At 31.2% G+C, this 19025-nt stretch overlaps 1 protein-coding gene across 3 annotated transcripts; it reads left to right on the top strand.

Annotated features, from left to right (window-relative positions):
* Window positions 1-2559: 2559 nt before the first annotated feature.
* On the top strand, window positions 2560-13202 carry LOC143232305 (uncharacterized). 3 transcript variants are annotated; one of them, XM_076467549.1, is made up of 7 exons: window positions 2560-2697; window positions 4119-4428; window positions 5496-5624; window positions 6192-6334; window positions 7470-7562; window positions 9779-9866; window positions 11734-12843. In XM_076467549.1, the coding sequence occupies exons 2-4, from the start codon at window positions 4174-4176 to the stop codon at window positions 6321-6323; spliced, it is 516 nt and encodes a 171-aa protein (XP_076323664.1). In that variant the 5' UTR covers window positions 2560-2697; window positions 4119-4173; the 3' UTR covers window positions 6324-6334; window positions 7470-7562; window positions 9779-9866; window positions 11734-12843. The 3 variants fall into 3 exon arrangements, with proteins under 3 accessions (XP_076323664.1, XP_076323662.1, XP_076323663.1); XM_076467547.1 differs by lacking the exon at window positions 9779-9866 and having other exon boundaries at window positions 11734-13202; XM_076467548.1 differs by lacking the exon at window positions 9779-9866 and having other exon boundaries at window positions 2663-2966; window positions 11734-13202.
* The last annotated feature ends 5823 nt before the right edge of the window (window positions 13203-19025 follow it).

The raw sequence follows: 19025 nt of genomic DNA, 5'->3' as shown, positions 1-19025 counted from the left end.
GAAATTATACTTATTGTTATTATAGAATATTCATTTTGAAGTTACTTTTAACATTTCAGCAATTGAAATTACGGAATGATAGAATTAGTGTGTTTGTGAATTTCGCGTAAAGCTCCTCGAGGGCAATCTGCGCTAGCCGTCCCTAATTTAACAGTGTAATCACCACTAACCGCCAACTCTTGGGCTACTCTTTTACCAATGAATAGTGGGCTTGACCGTCACATTATAACGCCCCCCACGGTTGGGAGGGCGACCATGTTTGGTGCGACTGAGATTCGAACGCCTTAACACACTTGGCCATGCCGCGCCCAAATAGAATTAAATAGGTATTACGTTTATAGTTATAGAATGTACTTTACAATCAAAATAGTATTATGTACACTTAACTCATTATGATCAACTTCTGTATGTCACGGAATTTAATAGTCAATAAATCTACTTGACTGATTTTTCATTTTAAACAGATATACGAAATACAAAATGTGTGTTTATGCGATGTGTTCATGATATTTTGTTTCTTAAGATTTGATGGGACATGCTCAATATCTACATTTCAATTAACATATAATTCTTGCATATCTTCTATTCAATTAGCTTTCATATCAGAATTTTCACGTGCTGAACTTAATAGTCAATAGAAACGAAGTTAAAAATTCTTTCTCTTGACATAATGATACAGAATGCGAATTATTCATTCATGGTGTTCTCTTTTATGAGATTTAATAGTCCTGAAAAAGAACCTTCAATTTCATTGATCTTACAGTTTAGAGTTATAATATGAAGCAAACGAATTAATAAATATATCTCACTGTAAAAATATATTTTGCACATAGTTATTTGAAATGTTTAAGTGTTATAGTTATGGAAATTGAAGATATTCATTGCTGTAATGGTAAAGATATTCACATTACGCTTCATCATTCATTTATGTTTTATAAAAGATCGTAATCTCTAGTTGCTTTAGTGCTGAACAAAAAATGTAATGTATTGTTTGACTGTTTCTATGGAAATATGGTTAAAACCATCAGGGTCTTTTACAATACAAATGACGGATAATATGTAATATATTGTGATGTCACATTGAAACAATAAGCACTGTGATTACCGTCGGATCTGTAAAGTGTAGACAGCAACTCCAATGATGAGTAGCATCATTACCCTCAAAAAAGAATTTTTTTCAGAGACTCATCTTCGATGGTAGCCTCGAGGTCTCATGCCAAGTCTATCTGAATGTGCATTGCAACCAATGAAGGGAGGTTAGTAAGCGTTGACAGACACTCTGATGGTCTATAATTACAACCCATCCTACAGTAAGGTAGCCAACCACACGGTTCTCCTTTAAGGTATAGAATCGTAAAGTACTTGTGTTCATTCTATGCTAAATCGAAATGTACGACGCCTTTCTTAAGTTAGTGGAAAGACCAAACATTTAGTTATAAGACTAATCATATTTCTGCACAAAACTTCCTTTACTCACATTCTTTATTTTCAGCAAGAATAACAATACCAGTCTTAATCGTATTATTTTTGGTTACATGCGTGCATTGATTTATTGAGATTTAAAAAGTACTTTAGTAACAGAGATCCCTGAAAATCATGTTCTAGACTAGTTTCTAATGGTTTCTCTGTGTATTCGTTGCTTTTTAACCGTACACAAGTGATACAAAAGCATTGTTTTGTTGCTCAGTCGTTTAGAATATCACGGTAAAAACAGTTATTTCCCAGAAAGGGACGGCCTGGAGGTATCACCTGTTTTAACTACTCGCACCACAATACAGTAGTGTGTTGTCTGCAGTCAACCAGTAGATATGGTGTATTGTCGTCACACGAGGGACGCTTGGCGTTGCAATTTGTGCTGTCGTGACGTCAGTAAAATGTGCGCATGTCATGAATAACGAGTAAAACTGTGAATCCTGTAAGTTACAACACTGCATAAAATATAAACTTAAAAAGCAAGAAATAAAATTATTTGTTACTGTTACTCTTTACTCTTGAAAAAGAACACTTTCGGAGGTCCTATAAAAGTACATTTAGTTTTTTGGCCTTTCCACGGTATCGCACGCCCGGCATAACCAAGTGGTTGAGGCACTCGACTCGTAATCGGAGGGTCACAGGTTCGAATCCCCGTCACACTAAACACGCTCGCCCTTTCAGCCGTGGGGACGTTATAATGTCACGGTCAATCCCACTGTTCGTTGTTGAAAGAATAGCCCAAGCGTTGGCGGTGGGTTGTGATGACTAGTTGCCTTCCATCTAGGGACAACTATCATAGATAGCCCTCGTGTAGCTTTCCGCGAAATTCAAACCAAACCAAACCAATCTACGGTACAGCACCGCAAAACATGATCTAACGTGGGCCTGAAAAGCGTAAGTGTGAAAGACAGGTGAAACAATACATAAATTAGCTTACAACTACTGAATTGATGGCTGAAATTTTACATAAGAAGTTTACATTAGTAGTAAAACCAGTCAAGTGTTTGTTTTCTTACAGATGTATAATCATGTTTACAGATCTCTTTCCCAAGAACGTGCCATGATTTTCTAACGGAACATACAATTTGCTATTTGCAAGACTCTGGGCAGCACCACTGAGCATGCGTAACATACACAAATCAATTGAATGTGTGTTCTCACTGAGGTTACACGAAGGAAACGAATTGCTGAGACGACCATAGTGGTTTTATCTTCTCCTACCTGGTAATAAGCGTTTTAAAATTTATAAGCTTTTAATATCAATCATTACAGATAAATTAATTATATAGATACCAATTAAGATGATAAGTGACATTTTAGTTCGAATTCTTAAAAATGTGACAGAAGATAGAGCATTACAATAGACCAGTATTTTGTATACGTAACAGAAATTTTCTGGTGTGTAGCTCTCTCAGTGTATGTACAATAAACCCAACGAAGACGTTCCATGAGTCAGCGATTCTTTACTTGTAGGCTTCTTGCTATTATCACTGGTTTGTCATTTTATGAACGAAACTTAGTAGTAGTAATAATTGAACTTACTTAGTGTATTGCCATTTAAAATATTAATATTTATTTTATATTATTAATTATATGTTTATTTTTACTTAATCTTAGAACGGGAAAGTTCAAATATCTGAAACTTGACTCAGATTTTATGAAGTAGATACATATAAAATAACAGATTCCAAATATATTTTGGACGTCGAATTGTCAATACAAAGGTTTGATAACCAGTTACGAGCTATTAATATTATTCAAAACAAAAATCATGGGTATGCAAAGTTTAGCAGAGTATTTTTTTTTTTAATCTGTGAAGAATATTACGAGTTACATAAAGGTATTTATTTAACAACATTAAACTGCTGTATATTCAAAAGTAAAATAGGATAAGCAAGATAAAGAAAATAAAGCCAATGCTATTGGGTACAGTTTGTTTTAGTATTGTTCGTTTAATTAATTAAAATGTTTTTTGTTGTTTTTGTGTGTCCAAGAAAATGCTGCAAGTCTGACTGTAAAACATTAGAAACCTTGTAGTGCTCAACGTTCTCTGGGAATTTGTGTATTTTGTGGTAACATTATGCTTGTAGCAGTTAACAACATAAAAACTGCTCAACCCTCAAACATAATACTTGAAATGTCACTTAAAAAAGTGCAACTGAACAACAAGCAGTCTAGCTTAAATAACTGGAAATTGTGATTGGGTTATCTTTGATTAAGAGGTAAAAAAAATAAAATTATATAATCAAACAGTGTTTTGGCATCTACTAAAATCAAAAATAAAAGTTATTTGAAATATATATATATATATTCATAACTAAGAATTAGCTAAAACCTTTTAACTTGTACAAATTTTTTTGTAAAATTGCACAGATATCGATTGTAAATTCAAATTAATGGAGATACAACATTTTACTTCTGTGTATAAACAGGAAGTAACCACAAAGATCTTGGTAGTTGACCTTAAATTGAAAGTATTTACACTTCAATTATAAGAATGTTTATAATTTTTAAAAACATTATCACAACTCTGTTAAATTTTTTACAGGACATCAAATTGTGACTTTTTCCATTACTTTAGGTTGCCACTCTTTATTTATCACGACCTAAGACTCAGAGCTTGCATTTTTATTTGTATTTAACAGATTTAACTACTACATTGTTTGAAACAGTCTCTTGATAAAGAGCAAACCAGCAGTCATGTCAGCAGAGAAATCTAATAATAGCGAGTGTCAGAAAGAAAAGGACACTGAAGGATGCCACCACAGTAACACAGAAGGATGTCATCATGGAGATACCGACACTGCCAAGTGTGAACATGAACATGATAGTGAGCATTCTCATCACCATTTGGATCCAGAGATTGCATGGCTGTGTGAAACAACTCACAGAGGAAAGATGCCACCAGAGGAGACTTGCAGAATTTATGATGAGCATGCAGAGGACTATGAAAAGGTAACTTATAAGATAGACACAAAGGTTACCAGTATTTTGTAGCAGCATAATAAATGTACTTCTTCAACAAACATGCTTGTCATAGTAAAAAGACTTTCCAATATTAGTGTCATGAGAAAACCTGTGTACCTTTATAGCTTCTTTGTTTGAAAGATGTGTTACATAAAAGAAGTAAATTTACATCCATCCATCTTTTTATGTCAGATTTTACACACGTCCTCATAATTAAATATTTTTTTATGATTATTATGCTACAATGCATGGAATATAAAAAGGCATGTTCATTTTATCACCTAATTTCCTATTATGTATATTGTAATATTTATTATTACAGGATTTGGTAATTTTAGAATCAAAATATGACTTCTTTTTCAGAAAGTATTGTAAATATTTATAGAATTTATTTAAGGATGAAAAGCTGTCTTATGATGAAAAATATCACTGAAGAAGTGAGAATAGAGACAATGGAGGGTTAAAAATCAATACAATTACTTGATTTAAAAAATGCCTTGGTCAGATAAGTTACAGAAGTGTAAGTGCCACAAATGTTGGTTACTGTTTCCTATATTTGTAAGAGAATAATTTTGCAAAGTTTCTAAAACATTGTGCAGTGAGCAGAAACAATGTTTCAAATCCTGGCTGATTTCAGTTACCATGTCTAGAGACAGTTATAAATATCATCCTTAAAAATCCATTTCTGGTAAAAACTAATTGTAGGATGCAGCTTAGATTAAGAGTCTTGCCAGATTTTGTTCTTAAAAACCAATATTATTAGAGATAAGAGTTTTGTTTGCTAATACATCTGCATAATGAGCAGTTAAAAACTGGTAACTCTTAATTTTTAGGATACTCACAACTGCATTCAGTTACAAATAGTTTTCATTTGAGTGAAACAGAGATAGATATTTTCAGATTCAACAGCTTTGCTTGTAGAAATTGTCTTTTACTTCTTAGCTAATGTCACACCAAATATATTCAAAATATTTTTATGCATATGAAGATTTATATCTTACCAAAACCACAGTTCATGTACCTTTCATAAATGCTTTTGTTTGTATGCTTTCTAGCTTGCAAGTAAATATACGTGTGAAGAATGGGCCCTTGTTATACCTGCTGTTATAGAAACCAAGATCCTGAAGGATAAAAGCTGTAGAATCTTGGATGTTGGGGCTGGAACTGGTGCCAATGGAAGTCTGGTACTTTAGTTCATGATGAAACATTTATTTAAATCAATAATATTAATCAATGTTTACATTTGTGCAAGAAAATAGTAGTATGCAAGTCAATACTATAATGTTATAATGTGTTACAATATTTCATTATAGTCCTAAGTTTTGTAACTGAATAATAAACCTAACCAAGTAGCTTAGCCATAACTGTAATATCACAAAATAAAAGTAGAATAGAATATAGCAAGTTTTTAAGAAAAAGAAATAAATGAAATAACTTCTCCCTTTATTTTGCAAGTACTTGAAATTGCAGCTAATACACCTAAAAATTTTGTGTGAACCCTGGTGGCTCAGAAGTAATTCTAAGGGCTTATTATGATAAATATTGGTTTCAGTACCCATGTCAAGCAAAGTACAAATTGCCTAAAGTCTTTTTTCAATTTCTGAAATAGATATAGAAAAAGATGCCCAATGTATTGCTTTGTTGTTAAGAAGAAACGAAACCTTATGATGAAAGAAAATATTTCATAGAGATGTTGATGCCAGTACAGAAGTGAAGTTTTGACTACTTTAAATATTTGCCTTCATTTTCAGTTACAGAAGCTTGGGTACACCAACATTGATGCTTTAGATGGAAGTGAACAAATGCTGGAAATAGCCAAAGCTAAAAAATACCTACAAAAACTTCATCCATGTTGTTCTGAAAGATGGAGTCCCTATTCCTAATGTTGAGAATGGTATATTCCCAAAAATGTTTTTTTTATGTATTTACTGAATAATGATTTATTGTAAAAAATTGCTATGTTTTATAGATTACTAACAAGCTATCTTTGATCTGTGGATGCTCTAACTCTTACAGGAAAATATTGTTTGTAAGTAACCAAAACATCAGAAAAAAAATGTTGGCAGATAATTTGTTACAAAATTCTATCTTAATAAAAACAGCATGGCTAAATCAAGAAACTGTAAAAGATGGCAAACTTTTCTAAACCACACAAATAAACAGTAAATATTTTAATTGCCTGTAATTATAGGCTACTATACACTTCTATGTTGGATAATTTATTGTTTAGAACTCTTTGATTTTCTTTTTGGATGTTCCAAGAAATTATAAAAATCCTCTGTTCATACCTGCCTGTCATGATGGTTAGTAAATTCCATTTAAACATTACACAAAAATGTTAAAATCTTTTGTAGTAATTTCTGTTCTAGCAACTAATTTTATGATAACAAACACAAAATCAAAAGCTGCTGCTTCAGAGTTTCTTGCATTAGACAGAATTGTGTAACAAGGAAAATTACCCATCCCCAGTCATGGGAAAGTTTAAGATAATCTATCAATTTTAATTGTTTCATGGACTTTGAAAAAAGGTTAATTTGGTTGCACTCTTGATTTCACTCACAGACAAAGCTCTGAGTTACTTAAATGACCCACCATAAAAAGTAATTGTTGTGCATTTCATTCATGCGAAGAACTCTACAATAACTGATGATAAATCTATTTTTTTAAATGTATATAATTGTGTGATTAATTTCTAACAACTTATTATAGAATATTTTGCTCAGAAAATAAAATTAACATTATTCATGGATGTTCTCCTGTCATTTCAAAAGTGAATGTTGAGCTTTGCATATGTATGCAGCTTTTCTAACAACAAATGAACACTTAAACACCATGGTTTATATATATACATACACATATACAACTGTTTCTTATCTTTTCATTTGTGTAAAGAAAGTAATAATTTTGGTTGATGGTGAAAATGAAAGATAAATCTACTTGGATTCATATTTATTTATTACTGCCATAAATGTTAAGTTTGTCTGGACCAATATTTTATAACCTTGTCCTACTCTCATATTCATTTCTAGATACTTACACTGCTGTTGTGATGAATGGAGTATTTTGTCCAAATCACTTTACTTCTTCAATCTTCCCTGAACTAATCCGTGTAGTAAAGCCAGGTAAATTGTATTTTTTTTTACATATATTATGAATACTCATTTCAGTAATTTATATACTTCGATGTAAGTTGTGTGTGATCACTGATTCTTGACTTTCTTGTTAGTTAAGTTTCATAAAATGTTTGCAGTATTATGTAGCATTAATGTAGAATGAAAATAAATTATTTGCTCAGATTACTATATCTATACCATATAATTCAATTATAATTTATAATTTATCAAACTCAGTAACTGAGCTGTATTTGGATATAAAAGAATTATAAAATTTTAAACAGGCTAAAGGCTCAACTTACCAGCACAAAGATTTGTCTCAAAGGAAAGAGATGATGCTGTTAAATTTGAAAATGGCTGAGAAAACCACTTGTGGGGCACTCTCAGTTTTTGACTGGTTATTCACATGTCATATATAGAAACAAGTGTATATAAAGGAATATTTCCAAAATAGCTTTTAGGTGAGCAGGGCCACTGTTTTATTCAGTACCTGATTGATATTTTAGCAGTAAAAAAATATATGAGGTTATTACTTTATATTCTAGCTTTTAAATATTGGTAATCTGAGTTCCTAATTCGTACCAAACTGGAGACTTTGTATTGTGTCATCACAGACAGCTAATGTGAACCAGTGCTGTATTCAACATACCATGTGACACATAAATATTGATGTTTAGATGTGTTTTTTAATATTTACTTTAAATTAAGAAACTAAATAAGGCATAACATGAATATTTGGATTATAATCTACAGTTTGATACCAGACTTAAAAAGCGTGATGATATGGCCTTTGAGCTGTACATGTAGTGTGTGTGTGTATAAAGGACTGTTGCTTTTATTGGGTTCTCTGAACTGTTCCTTCTTCATGATACTGTTACAGGCTGTAAGTCCAATGTTCATTAGTTTCAAGAAATATATTGTCTACCCATGGTGCTTAATACTAGCAATGTGAATGATAATTCTCATTAATACATAATTGAATTTGTAAATTCTAGTTGTTATTTAAATCACCACAGAATAACACTGTTATTGATGACCTTGCACACTGTGTGGTATTGCAATAATATACTCTCTTCCTCAGGAAGAACAAATATTATTTACCTGAGAAAGAACAAATGCAGCTAGAATGAAATCAGCTTATTAGCTTGCTTGAATTGGTTTTATGTAAAATATGCACATACACAGAATAAATTCAGATTTAACAAGAAGACAAAGTATGGCATATACCTTATTTATAGAAGTGTTTTTTTGTGTCTGAAATGTTCAATACAAACTGTAAAGAATTTATTCAATGCATTACTTGTAATATAGAGAATACATTTGTTTTGTTATCAAGTCTTAGTTGCTATTCCTCTATATTATGCAACTCATTATTTAGTAGTAAAGAACTGAATGTGATAAGAATCACAAAAAAGCTACTTTTATGTGAAATTTTATTTTATATTTTCTTATATTAATTTAACAAATTAAATCATAGCATATTATTATTTACTCCAACTGGTGCCGATATTATTTTGATCAACTTCTTTTATTTTTTAACTGTTGTGGTAATGTAAAAAGTGGCATATACTCAAAATCTGAGGGATTTAGAAGTTATGTATATTATTGCTACACCATAATCAGAAAGTGTGTAGGTGCTTTGCTAAAGAAACATCTCAAAACAGTCAGTGTTTCTAAAAGCATAATATTTTGATATGGTAATACTATTATGATTTTGGCATTCCATGTTTATGGAACTGAAGTACAACCTATAACAATTTTTGTTCCCTTTCTTGTTGTTTTTTGTTATTTTGTAGAAATTAATTTGTTTTAGATAGTTGTAACTCCATATTTTGAATTTGTTAGCTTATGTTGTTTTACACATTTATTGCATTTATGGCCATAGACAAAGACTCTGTCACAAGCAATAGAATGAATTATTTGTTTTGTTGTAACAGATACTCTTTACATTCTTAATGTGTTCGTCAGTATGAATGTACATTTATTTATTATACTTAGCAAATGAAGCTCACACTTTATGAATGTTAGGGTTGGATGCTTTACTACTTCAGGCTATAACAGTAAAGAACCTATGATATATGAAGTTTTACTTATATAAATACAACACATTATGTTAGTCTTGGGTAGATGTATATTGATAAAAATTCTACTAACTGTTAATATTTGAATCAATTCCAAAAAATAAACATGTGATTAGCTCAGAAGAATTCTTTGTATCTTTTCAGAAATATGTTGATAAAACGCTACTGCTAGAATGAGACAGCTATTTGGGAAATTTTTCATTTTTGTCCATTTATCAACACCACTATAATGGTCAGTGATACTGCAGTATTCAGGTACAATGATGTCCACATTTCATGAACAACAAAGGCGAAACAAACATTAACACATGAATAAAAACTGAGTGTAATCATTACTGGTTGATTTCAATATTTGTTATTGACTGCAATTGACTGTTGAAACAAAATATAAATATATATATATATATATATACTCATATGTATTAAAAGATTAATACTCAACAATCAAATAAAACAAAATCAAAAGGAATGACTCCATTAAAAACAGCAAATACAAACCTCTGACTAATTATATTCTAATAAACAAAAATCTAATCCAAGATGCTGCACAAATCAAATAATCCCCAGGGTACAGACTATAGTGTGGGATATAAAAAGTACCTTAGGTTTTGGAGGTGACTACAAAGTAGGACTCAAATTGCAGTGGGGATACACCACCCGTTAGTCTTAACCTCCATTTAAACAGTCTCACATGAAGAAATTAATAAGAGTAAATAATAATAATAATAGAGTAATCAAAATAATTAGAAATTTAAAGAGTTAGATGTATGTACTCAAGCCCATACCTGTCCCACATCTATATCGCCCTACAGACAGTTGTGGGAAGGTGACTGCTCTACCAAGTAAAGAAGATAATAATAATAAGGTACTACCACTTGGGGGTAAGTAAGATAAACTTACCTCCTGAAGTTGAAGTTCCAGCCACCGTTATGGTGGTAAAGCACTATTTAGTAGCACAATAAACAAATTATATAAGTATAGAATCCCAACCAAGTTGTCTAAACTAACTGGCATAACTTCCAAACACCACTTAGTAAGTTCACTGTAACTACCAGTTTTTGGACTCTAAACAAGGCTTTATATGTGTTAAGCTGTTCATCTGCATAAAAGTAGTGCCAAGCTGTTTAAATGATTTTATTAACAACTAAAAATAGTTACAAGAAGCCTTTAGTAAAATCTCCTCAATTTTTACTTCTTTATATTTATTTAATACGTTCTGATACTTATCACAAAATATTTTAATAATTTTATTTAGAGTTTCTTTATTAAATCCATCAATTAATAATTTCTGCATCGTAATTTCAAAATTAATAATAACATATTGCAACTTATTACAAATCTTACAAAATCTAAATAATTATAAAGTTATAATGCATTATGTACAATACACTTCTGTACCCTAGGGATCCTTTTGATTTGTGCAGCATTTTTATTTGGGCTTGTTTTTCTTTACTAGAAAAAAAAAAAATATATATATATATATAAAGAGGAACAAAAATCTTGGTGATGCCATATTGTTAGTCCAGTGCAAAATCTTAAAGTGGTATCCCACAATTCTTAGATAAGACATATATATCAAAAGGGTATGAGCCTCCACTGCATATCTAGCTTGTACCACCTGAAGATATCAGTATAACTTCACTCCAGGAGGACATGACACAAAAATAAGCCTAATTAAGATAAATCGCACAAGTTTATACCCTTTTTACATTTGCTTTACAATAATTTTAATTATACACGAAACACTTGCACAAGAAGTTAGAAAATTTTCACTATTTATGAAAAAATAAAAATTTAATTTTTTCATATGCAAAATCTTCATTGAAATGCATAATTTTTTAAAGAAATAATTTGAATTAAATTATTAATGAATATGTGCATGAGATTGTTTTAGTATTTTTATATGCATACTCCATGGTAAGTACATAATTTAATTTTATTTGTAATTGATATTCAGTTAACTCATTCAGTAATTACCTTAATATCATTAGATATTGAATCAACATGTTTTAAGTATTGCTATCTTAGCAGTCAGGTATATTTTTTATGCTTAATAATTAAACTGATTGTTTTATAGTAAAAGTTAACCTTCTGTTTAGGAGGGTACATCTGTTGGTGTATGAATACTGATGAGGTAACAGATGTAGACAAATTCAACAATGATGTGGAAAAACTGTGTAAGGAAGGAAAATGGAAAAGTATCTTTGAAAAAATTCACAAAACAGAGTTTGGTGATCAAGCAGTTATAATCATGGAAGTTCTCTAAGAGTTATTTGGAGCAGATTTTCAACCAAAACGTTTTCGGCCAGTTGATTTCACATAGATATGTAGTTATATCTACTTCTACAGCCCAAACAGATAACAAATACATATATTCTTATAGTAATTGTAGATGACATTTTACCTTCTGTGACATAATACCTTGCACTATGAAATAATCTAGTACTTTATATGTGTTTGTATTACTATGCCATAAATGGATGATTATTTGTATATCTCTCATTTCCTAAGCAAAATATCAAACTATATTTTATTTCAAGTCCCAAATATATATTAATATTCTATATGAGATTTAACTTTATATTTAATACTCTATAATATATTTAATAATATATCTTGATTAGCAGTACATGATAATTTTGTTGTAAAATATTAATTTGAATAATGACTTTTGACTATGTATCTAAAGCACAAAACATTTCACATCATAGTATTTCATACTATTTATTAAAAGAGATTTAAACTTGGCATCTGAAAATGTAATTAGTATTTTCTATAAATTAGGTTCAATATTTATAAGAAAATTGTAACAGGAAGATTTGGTTCTACACAATTGTTTATGCATATCTCATTATAGCTCAAAATTCAAATATTTTTTATATCATTTGAATGTTAACAGTTTATTTGTGCCTTTATTGGTGCCTTTATTCTCTTAAGATGTGGAAATTCAAATGAACATCAAAATTTACTGTAATAATTTAGATATTTGTTAAAGTTATTATACATTTTGAGGTTTTCACAGTTAGAATACTAACTACCTTGTATGAAATTTTAAATATATATCACCAGTGTTATGAGAAACTTGTTAGTTCATGTAGAATCTTATTTTAGTAGTGACAGTACTTTAAATTACATGATATGATGTATGTAAATTAGCCTTTTGTTAATAATAAATTTTGAATTATGTAATAAAAAGTTTTGAAATGCAACCGTAGTTTTTTAAGCAACATTTTTTTAAGTGTCTTTATTTATAATTGACTTTTTCAGTCTTAGTGCAATTCAAAGCATTGCATTTGCAACTATTAAATTATATAAACATATACATATATCAAATTTCTCTGGCTGTCAGCTCTGTTAAGTGTGCTATAATTTTTCTATAAATCTTACCCATTGGAAAGCACGTACATACATTTGTTATCGTTTTGTGTACAAAAAGTCTCAACTTTCCAATTCTCTTAAAAATATTCATATTTTGCACAGATGTTTATTTCTATATCTTACTCAACATTACTTCAGAAAGTTATGTAACTGATGCAAATAAAATAAAGTATGGATTTTTTTCCATGTCTTAAGAGATATTTTTCATTCTTTCTAAAATATCCAAACGTAGCTAACAGATTTTCATAATATTACACAAATACCTGATTAAATTGAATAAAATGATAACAAATACCTGACTAAAATTCTTTGGTATAATGTTGTCAGATAAATAAATCAGTTTGGAAATGTATGAAATTGTAATTTTTCTTTATCTAAAACAGTTTTTAAATGCCTTTATAATTAACATTTTCAGTCTTAGTGCAAATTTTACCGTAAAAAATAAATATTTTTAGTGTTATTATACATTTTTGAAGCTTTGGTGATTATACCACTAACTTGCACAAAATTCTAAATGTGGGTCATCATAGTACTTATTATATGTTCTTTGACGCTGAAGACTGTTGTTTTGTGTCTTATTAATGTGGCCTCATTCATATGATAGTCTAATCATGGAACGGCCTTTCCTTCCTTCTTTGCTCTTTGAACGTGTGTTTTTACCAGTGGAATTCTATGTTGAAATTAACCTAAGCACAGGTGTAGCTTTACTGCCATTTCACATTTATTTATACATGTTTGCAATTAAAGGTAGACGAACGTTTAGCTTTCTTTTCTTCTTTTTTTGCAACATCTTTGGTCACCAATTATTAAGAAATATTGTATAAGGGGCAAGGTATAATAATAAAAATAAACAAATAAGGAAACAAAAGTAGCTTTGTAACAAGGGTAGTGCACAGAGTCTCACCCCTTAGGGGGCGTAATTTTGCATCTTTTAAAGCAAGTCAAGTTACTTTTCTATGAAATATTTTGAGGAGAGGAGACATCAAACATCCGTATGGCCCTGTCTGAATGTTTCTACATGAAAAAACCACACAACAAAGGAGCAGAATTCTCGTTGTATTTACCTTTTATGTCATTTTCCCTACTGTTATCATAATTATTTCCAATACTGTCTGTGTTTGTGGTAGATTATTTTTCAAACAAATGAAAACAGAACTGAATTTCGGGTATATTTTAGCAGCATTATGAAGTCGCTGAACGTAACTGCAATCGTGAGTCAACACTGTCATCTATTCGATTGACAATATGTCACTAATTACAAACTTTGGAAAAATAATGTTATTCAAACATACACAACACGCTTAGGAATTGAATTACTAATATTTTTTTCTGAAATATTTGCATTTGGTAAAAAATAATTACTTTGTAACGGTCTGGGGACCATCTCGTAAGTATTCGGTCTTTACATATGTGAAGCAAAGAAAGTTGTGCAGGATCATCTTGTTTCTTACGTTTGTGCCAAGCTTCGTTGTACTTTATGTCTGGAGATAAGATGAGTATTGTAATCTATCGCAATCCTCAAAAAGCAATGTTCTTTATGTCTGCGGATAAGATAAAGCATTGACTTTCAAGGCCATGTGGGAGGTCTTGTGGCAGCTACACCATGACTTCTTTTTTACCAATCCCTTGTTCCTGAGTGTAATTCATCAAATCCTGGCATTAGCCTGCATCAAGACAAAATCTGATACAGTTGAGATCGATTAGAGAAATATGTTCATCTATTCGTACAGATACTTTCCACATTGTAAATGATTGTCTGATTTGTTAAATTTTGCGCAACGGTACTCAAGGACCGTCTGCGCTAGCTGTCCCTAATTTTGAAATACTTGATTAGATGAAAAGTATCAAGTCAGAATCACCTATTCTTAGTCCATTCTTTATCAACGAAAAGTGGAATTGACTGTCAGGCTATAACACCCCCCACAGATGAAAGGATATGCGTAGTGAAGGAAGAAATTCGAAATTGCATACTGCGAAACTGTGTCATGTCAGGCCTCACCATAAATAACTATTTTACCACCAAAATGGCTATTTTCAACAATGCTATGGTGGGAACATTGTTCACCCTTGGTTCACATATCCATGAATCTGTCAACGATTGACAGAGATATGAAACTTACTCATGTTTGAAGAGCATAGATGTACGATGACAGTGCTGCTAATTATGATGATGTCGACAGAAGCTCAAATGTTGCTTCTGGTAAACTGAAAGGTTGAAGGAGGTCGTAGGAAAAACAGATACATAAAGTTCCTTTCTATTTATTCACTGATAATCACCCCATTCTAGTCTTGAAGTCCATTTTGATTTAATGGACATTTGAAAAGTGTTTCTAAAAAAACCGTGACATGCAGATCGAGGTAATTATTTGTTAGATAACAAAGAGTAAAAGTCTGAATTTATTCTTAATTTGTCGTCCCATATTGTAATTTCATTCTCTTGTGAAGTATCAAAGAAGTAAATAAAAGTATTCATAAACACATTGTTTGATATGGTTTTACTCTTTTTTTACTCCAAGTTAAACACAAAGTCATACAACCTGTTCTGTGCTTACTCTAGGTATTGAAATACATTTATAGTGTAAAGTCCAAAGACTTGTCACTTACCTACAAGATGACCTTCGAAGAAGGAGAATTTAACTTATTATCTTTATAACTTCTTCAATGTTATCATACCTTTGTGTGGTTTTATTTTGTTGATAGATTAACATTTTTATCACAAAAAATATCTTGTATCACCATTGAAATACACAGACATTGTAAGCTTTGTTTCTTTATTATGTTTCTCAGTGTTCGGTTTGAATTTCACGCAAAGCGACACGAGGGCTATTTGCACTAGCCCTCCCTAATTTAGCAGTGTAAGGCTAAAGAAAAGCAGCTAGTCATCACCACCCACTGCCAACTCTTTGGCTGCTCGTTTACCAACGAATAGTGGGATTGACTATAACTTTATAACGCCCCCATGGCTATAGAGTGAGCATGTTTGGTGTGATAGGATTTCGAACTCGTGACCCTAATTTCATTATTATGAAATATATGCCATTTTTTCAGTGAAATGCCAAATATATGGAAAGCTTTGCATCTTTAAGATATGTTATGTTAACTATATCGTGATAATAATACATACGCGTTACAAGTTTTTTTTATATCACAGCAGTTAGATGGTCCAAATAAAATCAATTATATAAGGTAAGGTAAGAGAGGTTGGATGTGTTTCATTGAAAGAACTCTGAAGCCTCACCACATCATTGCAGTCTATGTCGTCAAGCCCAGTTATATTCTGTTACGTAATTAATTTATCACGGATGAGTCTCCTATTTATTGTGTTACGTAAATCATGTATTACGATTTCAAACGGGCGAAGACATAATTTTAATATGGTTGTTTATATGCAAAACGGCTCGTTTGGGTTAAGAAAATATTTTACATAGAAGAGCGAACAACGTTTCAACCTTCTTCGGTCATCGTCAGGTTCACAAAGAAAGAGGTAACTGACCGGAAGCTGACCACATGTTTGAAAGGGGTTGTGTAACTGAGAGTCGGAATGTAGAGGGCGGTATTAGATGTTTGAATATATAATTTTATTTATTTTATTATATTAATATAAGTATAAAGGCGTTCCTTTATATTGGTTTATTTTGGGTTTAAGTTGTTGTATAAGTAAGGCTTCTTTAATTTTGCGTTTGTTTATGTTTGTTTCTTTATTTAGTATTTGAGTGTTTTCTATGGTTATGTTGTGTTTATTTGACTTGCAGTGACTTTTTATGTTCTTTGAATCTGGTTTCCATTTTTCTACTTGTTTCTCCAAAATAGAAGTCGTGGCAGTTATCACATTGTATTTTATAAATAATGTTGGTGTGGTGTTTGTCAATGTAGTTTTTACATAGTATAGACCTAGTTTTGTGCCTGGTTTTTGAATAAATTTGATATTAACTGGAATATTTTGTTACTAATTTTGCCAAATGTTGGTTATTTGTTTGCTGATGTCAGGAATATATGGTATATAGCAGTATATGGTTTCGTGATTTTTTGATTCGTGAAATATATTTACTTTAGTTGGTTGATTTTGCTTTCTGTCTAGGTGTGTGCGTATAATGTTTTCTACGGTTTGTGGAGGAAACTTATTGATGTTGATGAAGTATTGTTTTATTTTGTCTAATTCATCGTTAATTTTATCTGGTGAGCATAGTTTTATGGCTGTGTTTGTTTGGTTTCTTAGTATGTTGAGTTTTTGTTTTGTATCATGTGCTGAGTCCCAATGAATGTATAGTCCAGTATGGGTGATTTTTCGGTGGATTTCTGTTTTAAATTGTGTATCGGTTCTTGTAATTTTGAGGTTAAGAAATGATATTTGATTGCTTTCTTCCTGTTCACATGTAAAGTTAATGTTACATATCAGCCAGCTCATTCATCAAAAACTCTTTCAAGTTTAATCTAAATCAACTTAATCATAAAGCCTTAATAGCCAGTTTCGATGTTATATCCCTCTTTACAGAAGTTCCAACCACTGAAGCCTGCAAGATAGCCTTAGAACTCTATATCCGAGACCCTAACCCAACTATAGAAATTCCCAGTAACCAGTTAGCAACCCTCATAGAATTCACCACGATAAAGACAAACTTCATGTTCAACAACCAAAACTATATACAAACAAATGGCCTAAGCATGGGCAACCCAGTATCACCAGTTCTAGCCAATATTTTTATGACACAAGTTGAAACACAAGCAATTAACACAGCATTACATCCACCACTATACTGGTACAGATATGTACGCCTAACATTATAATCATTTTTGATTAAACCTAGAGTCGTGTTTATTTTAAGTTGGCTAAACTCGATCATGATATTAGTTAAGCTTTTAAGTTTCATTTATTGAAGCTAAGTAAAAGTAATATTTAAAATGAGTTTGTGTGTCAGAAACTGATATTTTCTATTAAAATTGTTTGTTTTTCCATATTCCACTCAAACTGTCCATTTTACATTAAGAGTAAGTAGTTTGTAAAATTATAGCATTTTAGATCTCTGTTTTGACTCTCATAAATCACTACCAAAGATGGCTTTCGTTGATACCAGATATCATTAGTTGAAAGACAAAACTCTATCTATTTATCTCTATATATATATATATACACATTAGTTTGTTGTAACTTAAAACAAGCTGAATCAAAATAAATTAAACAAAAGCGTTGTACTAATTGAAAAGATCCCAGTATTATAAAATGTGCCCTAGGTTTTGAGGTGACAACGGAAGTAGGACCCGTATTGCGTGGAGTTACACCTCTATTAGTCTTAAACTCCATTTGACATCTCACATAAGAAATAAAAGTGTAGCAACAGATATAGAAATAGAAAGTAGGGTAGCAAGATGTGGGTGCTCAAGCCCACAACATTCCGCATCTACATCACCCTTTGCTGCTTGCAGACAGTTGTGGGAAAGAAACAGCTTTACTTCAAGAATATGTATATTTAAAGCTGGTCTTCTACAACTGTATAAATTGTGGTTTACGGACTTACAACGCAAAAATTTGAGGTTTGGTTGCCAGTAGTGAACACAGCAGATAGTCCATTCAAACACTTGGAAACTAAAGATGTATTCAGATTGAGCATTTAGAATTTCCAAGTCAATGTTTGAATATGGAAAAGGCTTTTTCATTCCACTCTAAAAGCTATTAGTTTGTGATGGCATCGCACTACTTACCTAGCCCCATTGACAATGACATCAAAAGTTGATGGGAGGGAATGTCTGACAAAAGTATACGTTATTTTAAAGCTATTAAGGAAACTGGTGACAAGTGACAGTTACGTCATTTTGTTGTATACAAGTCAGTAGTAGGAAGAAAGTGGATACTTTGCAAAACGTTTTGACAACAGCCTGGTTTGTCAAACAATCCTGCCTGCCAGCTTTTGGTATCACTGTTACACAATTATAACATCTATTGAAAAGAAATGATAACCAATATTGTAGCGATCAGCAAGTATGTAAATGATCCCTTCTGTATACATAGTGTTTTTTA

This window comes from Tachypleus tridentatus, chromosome 11, assembly GCF_004210375.1.
Source record: "Tachypleus tridentatus isolate NWPU-2018 chromosome 11, ASM421037v1, whole genome shotgun sequence".
In the NCBI taxonomy this organism is placed as follows: domain Eukaryota; kingdom Metazoa; phylum Arthropoda; class Merostomata; order Xiphosura; family Limulidae; genus Tachypleus; species Tachypleus tridentatus.
The sequence above is the reverse complement of the archived record's forward strand: the minus strand, read 5'-3'. Positions and strand labels throughout refer to the sequence as shown.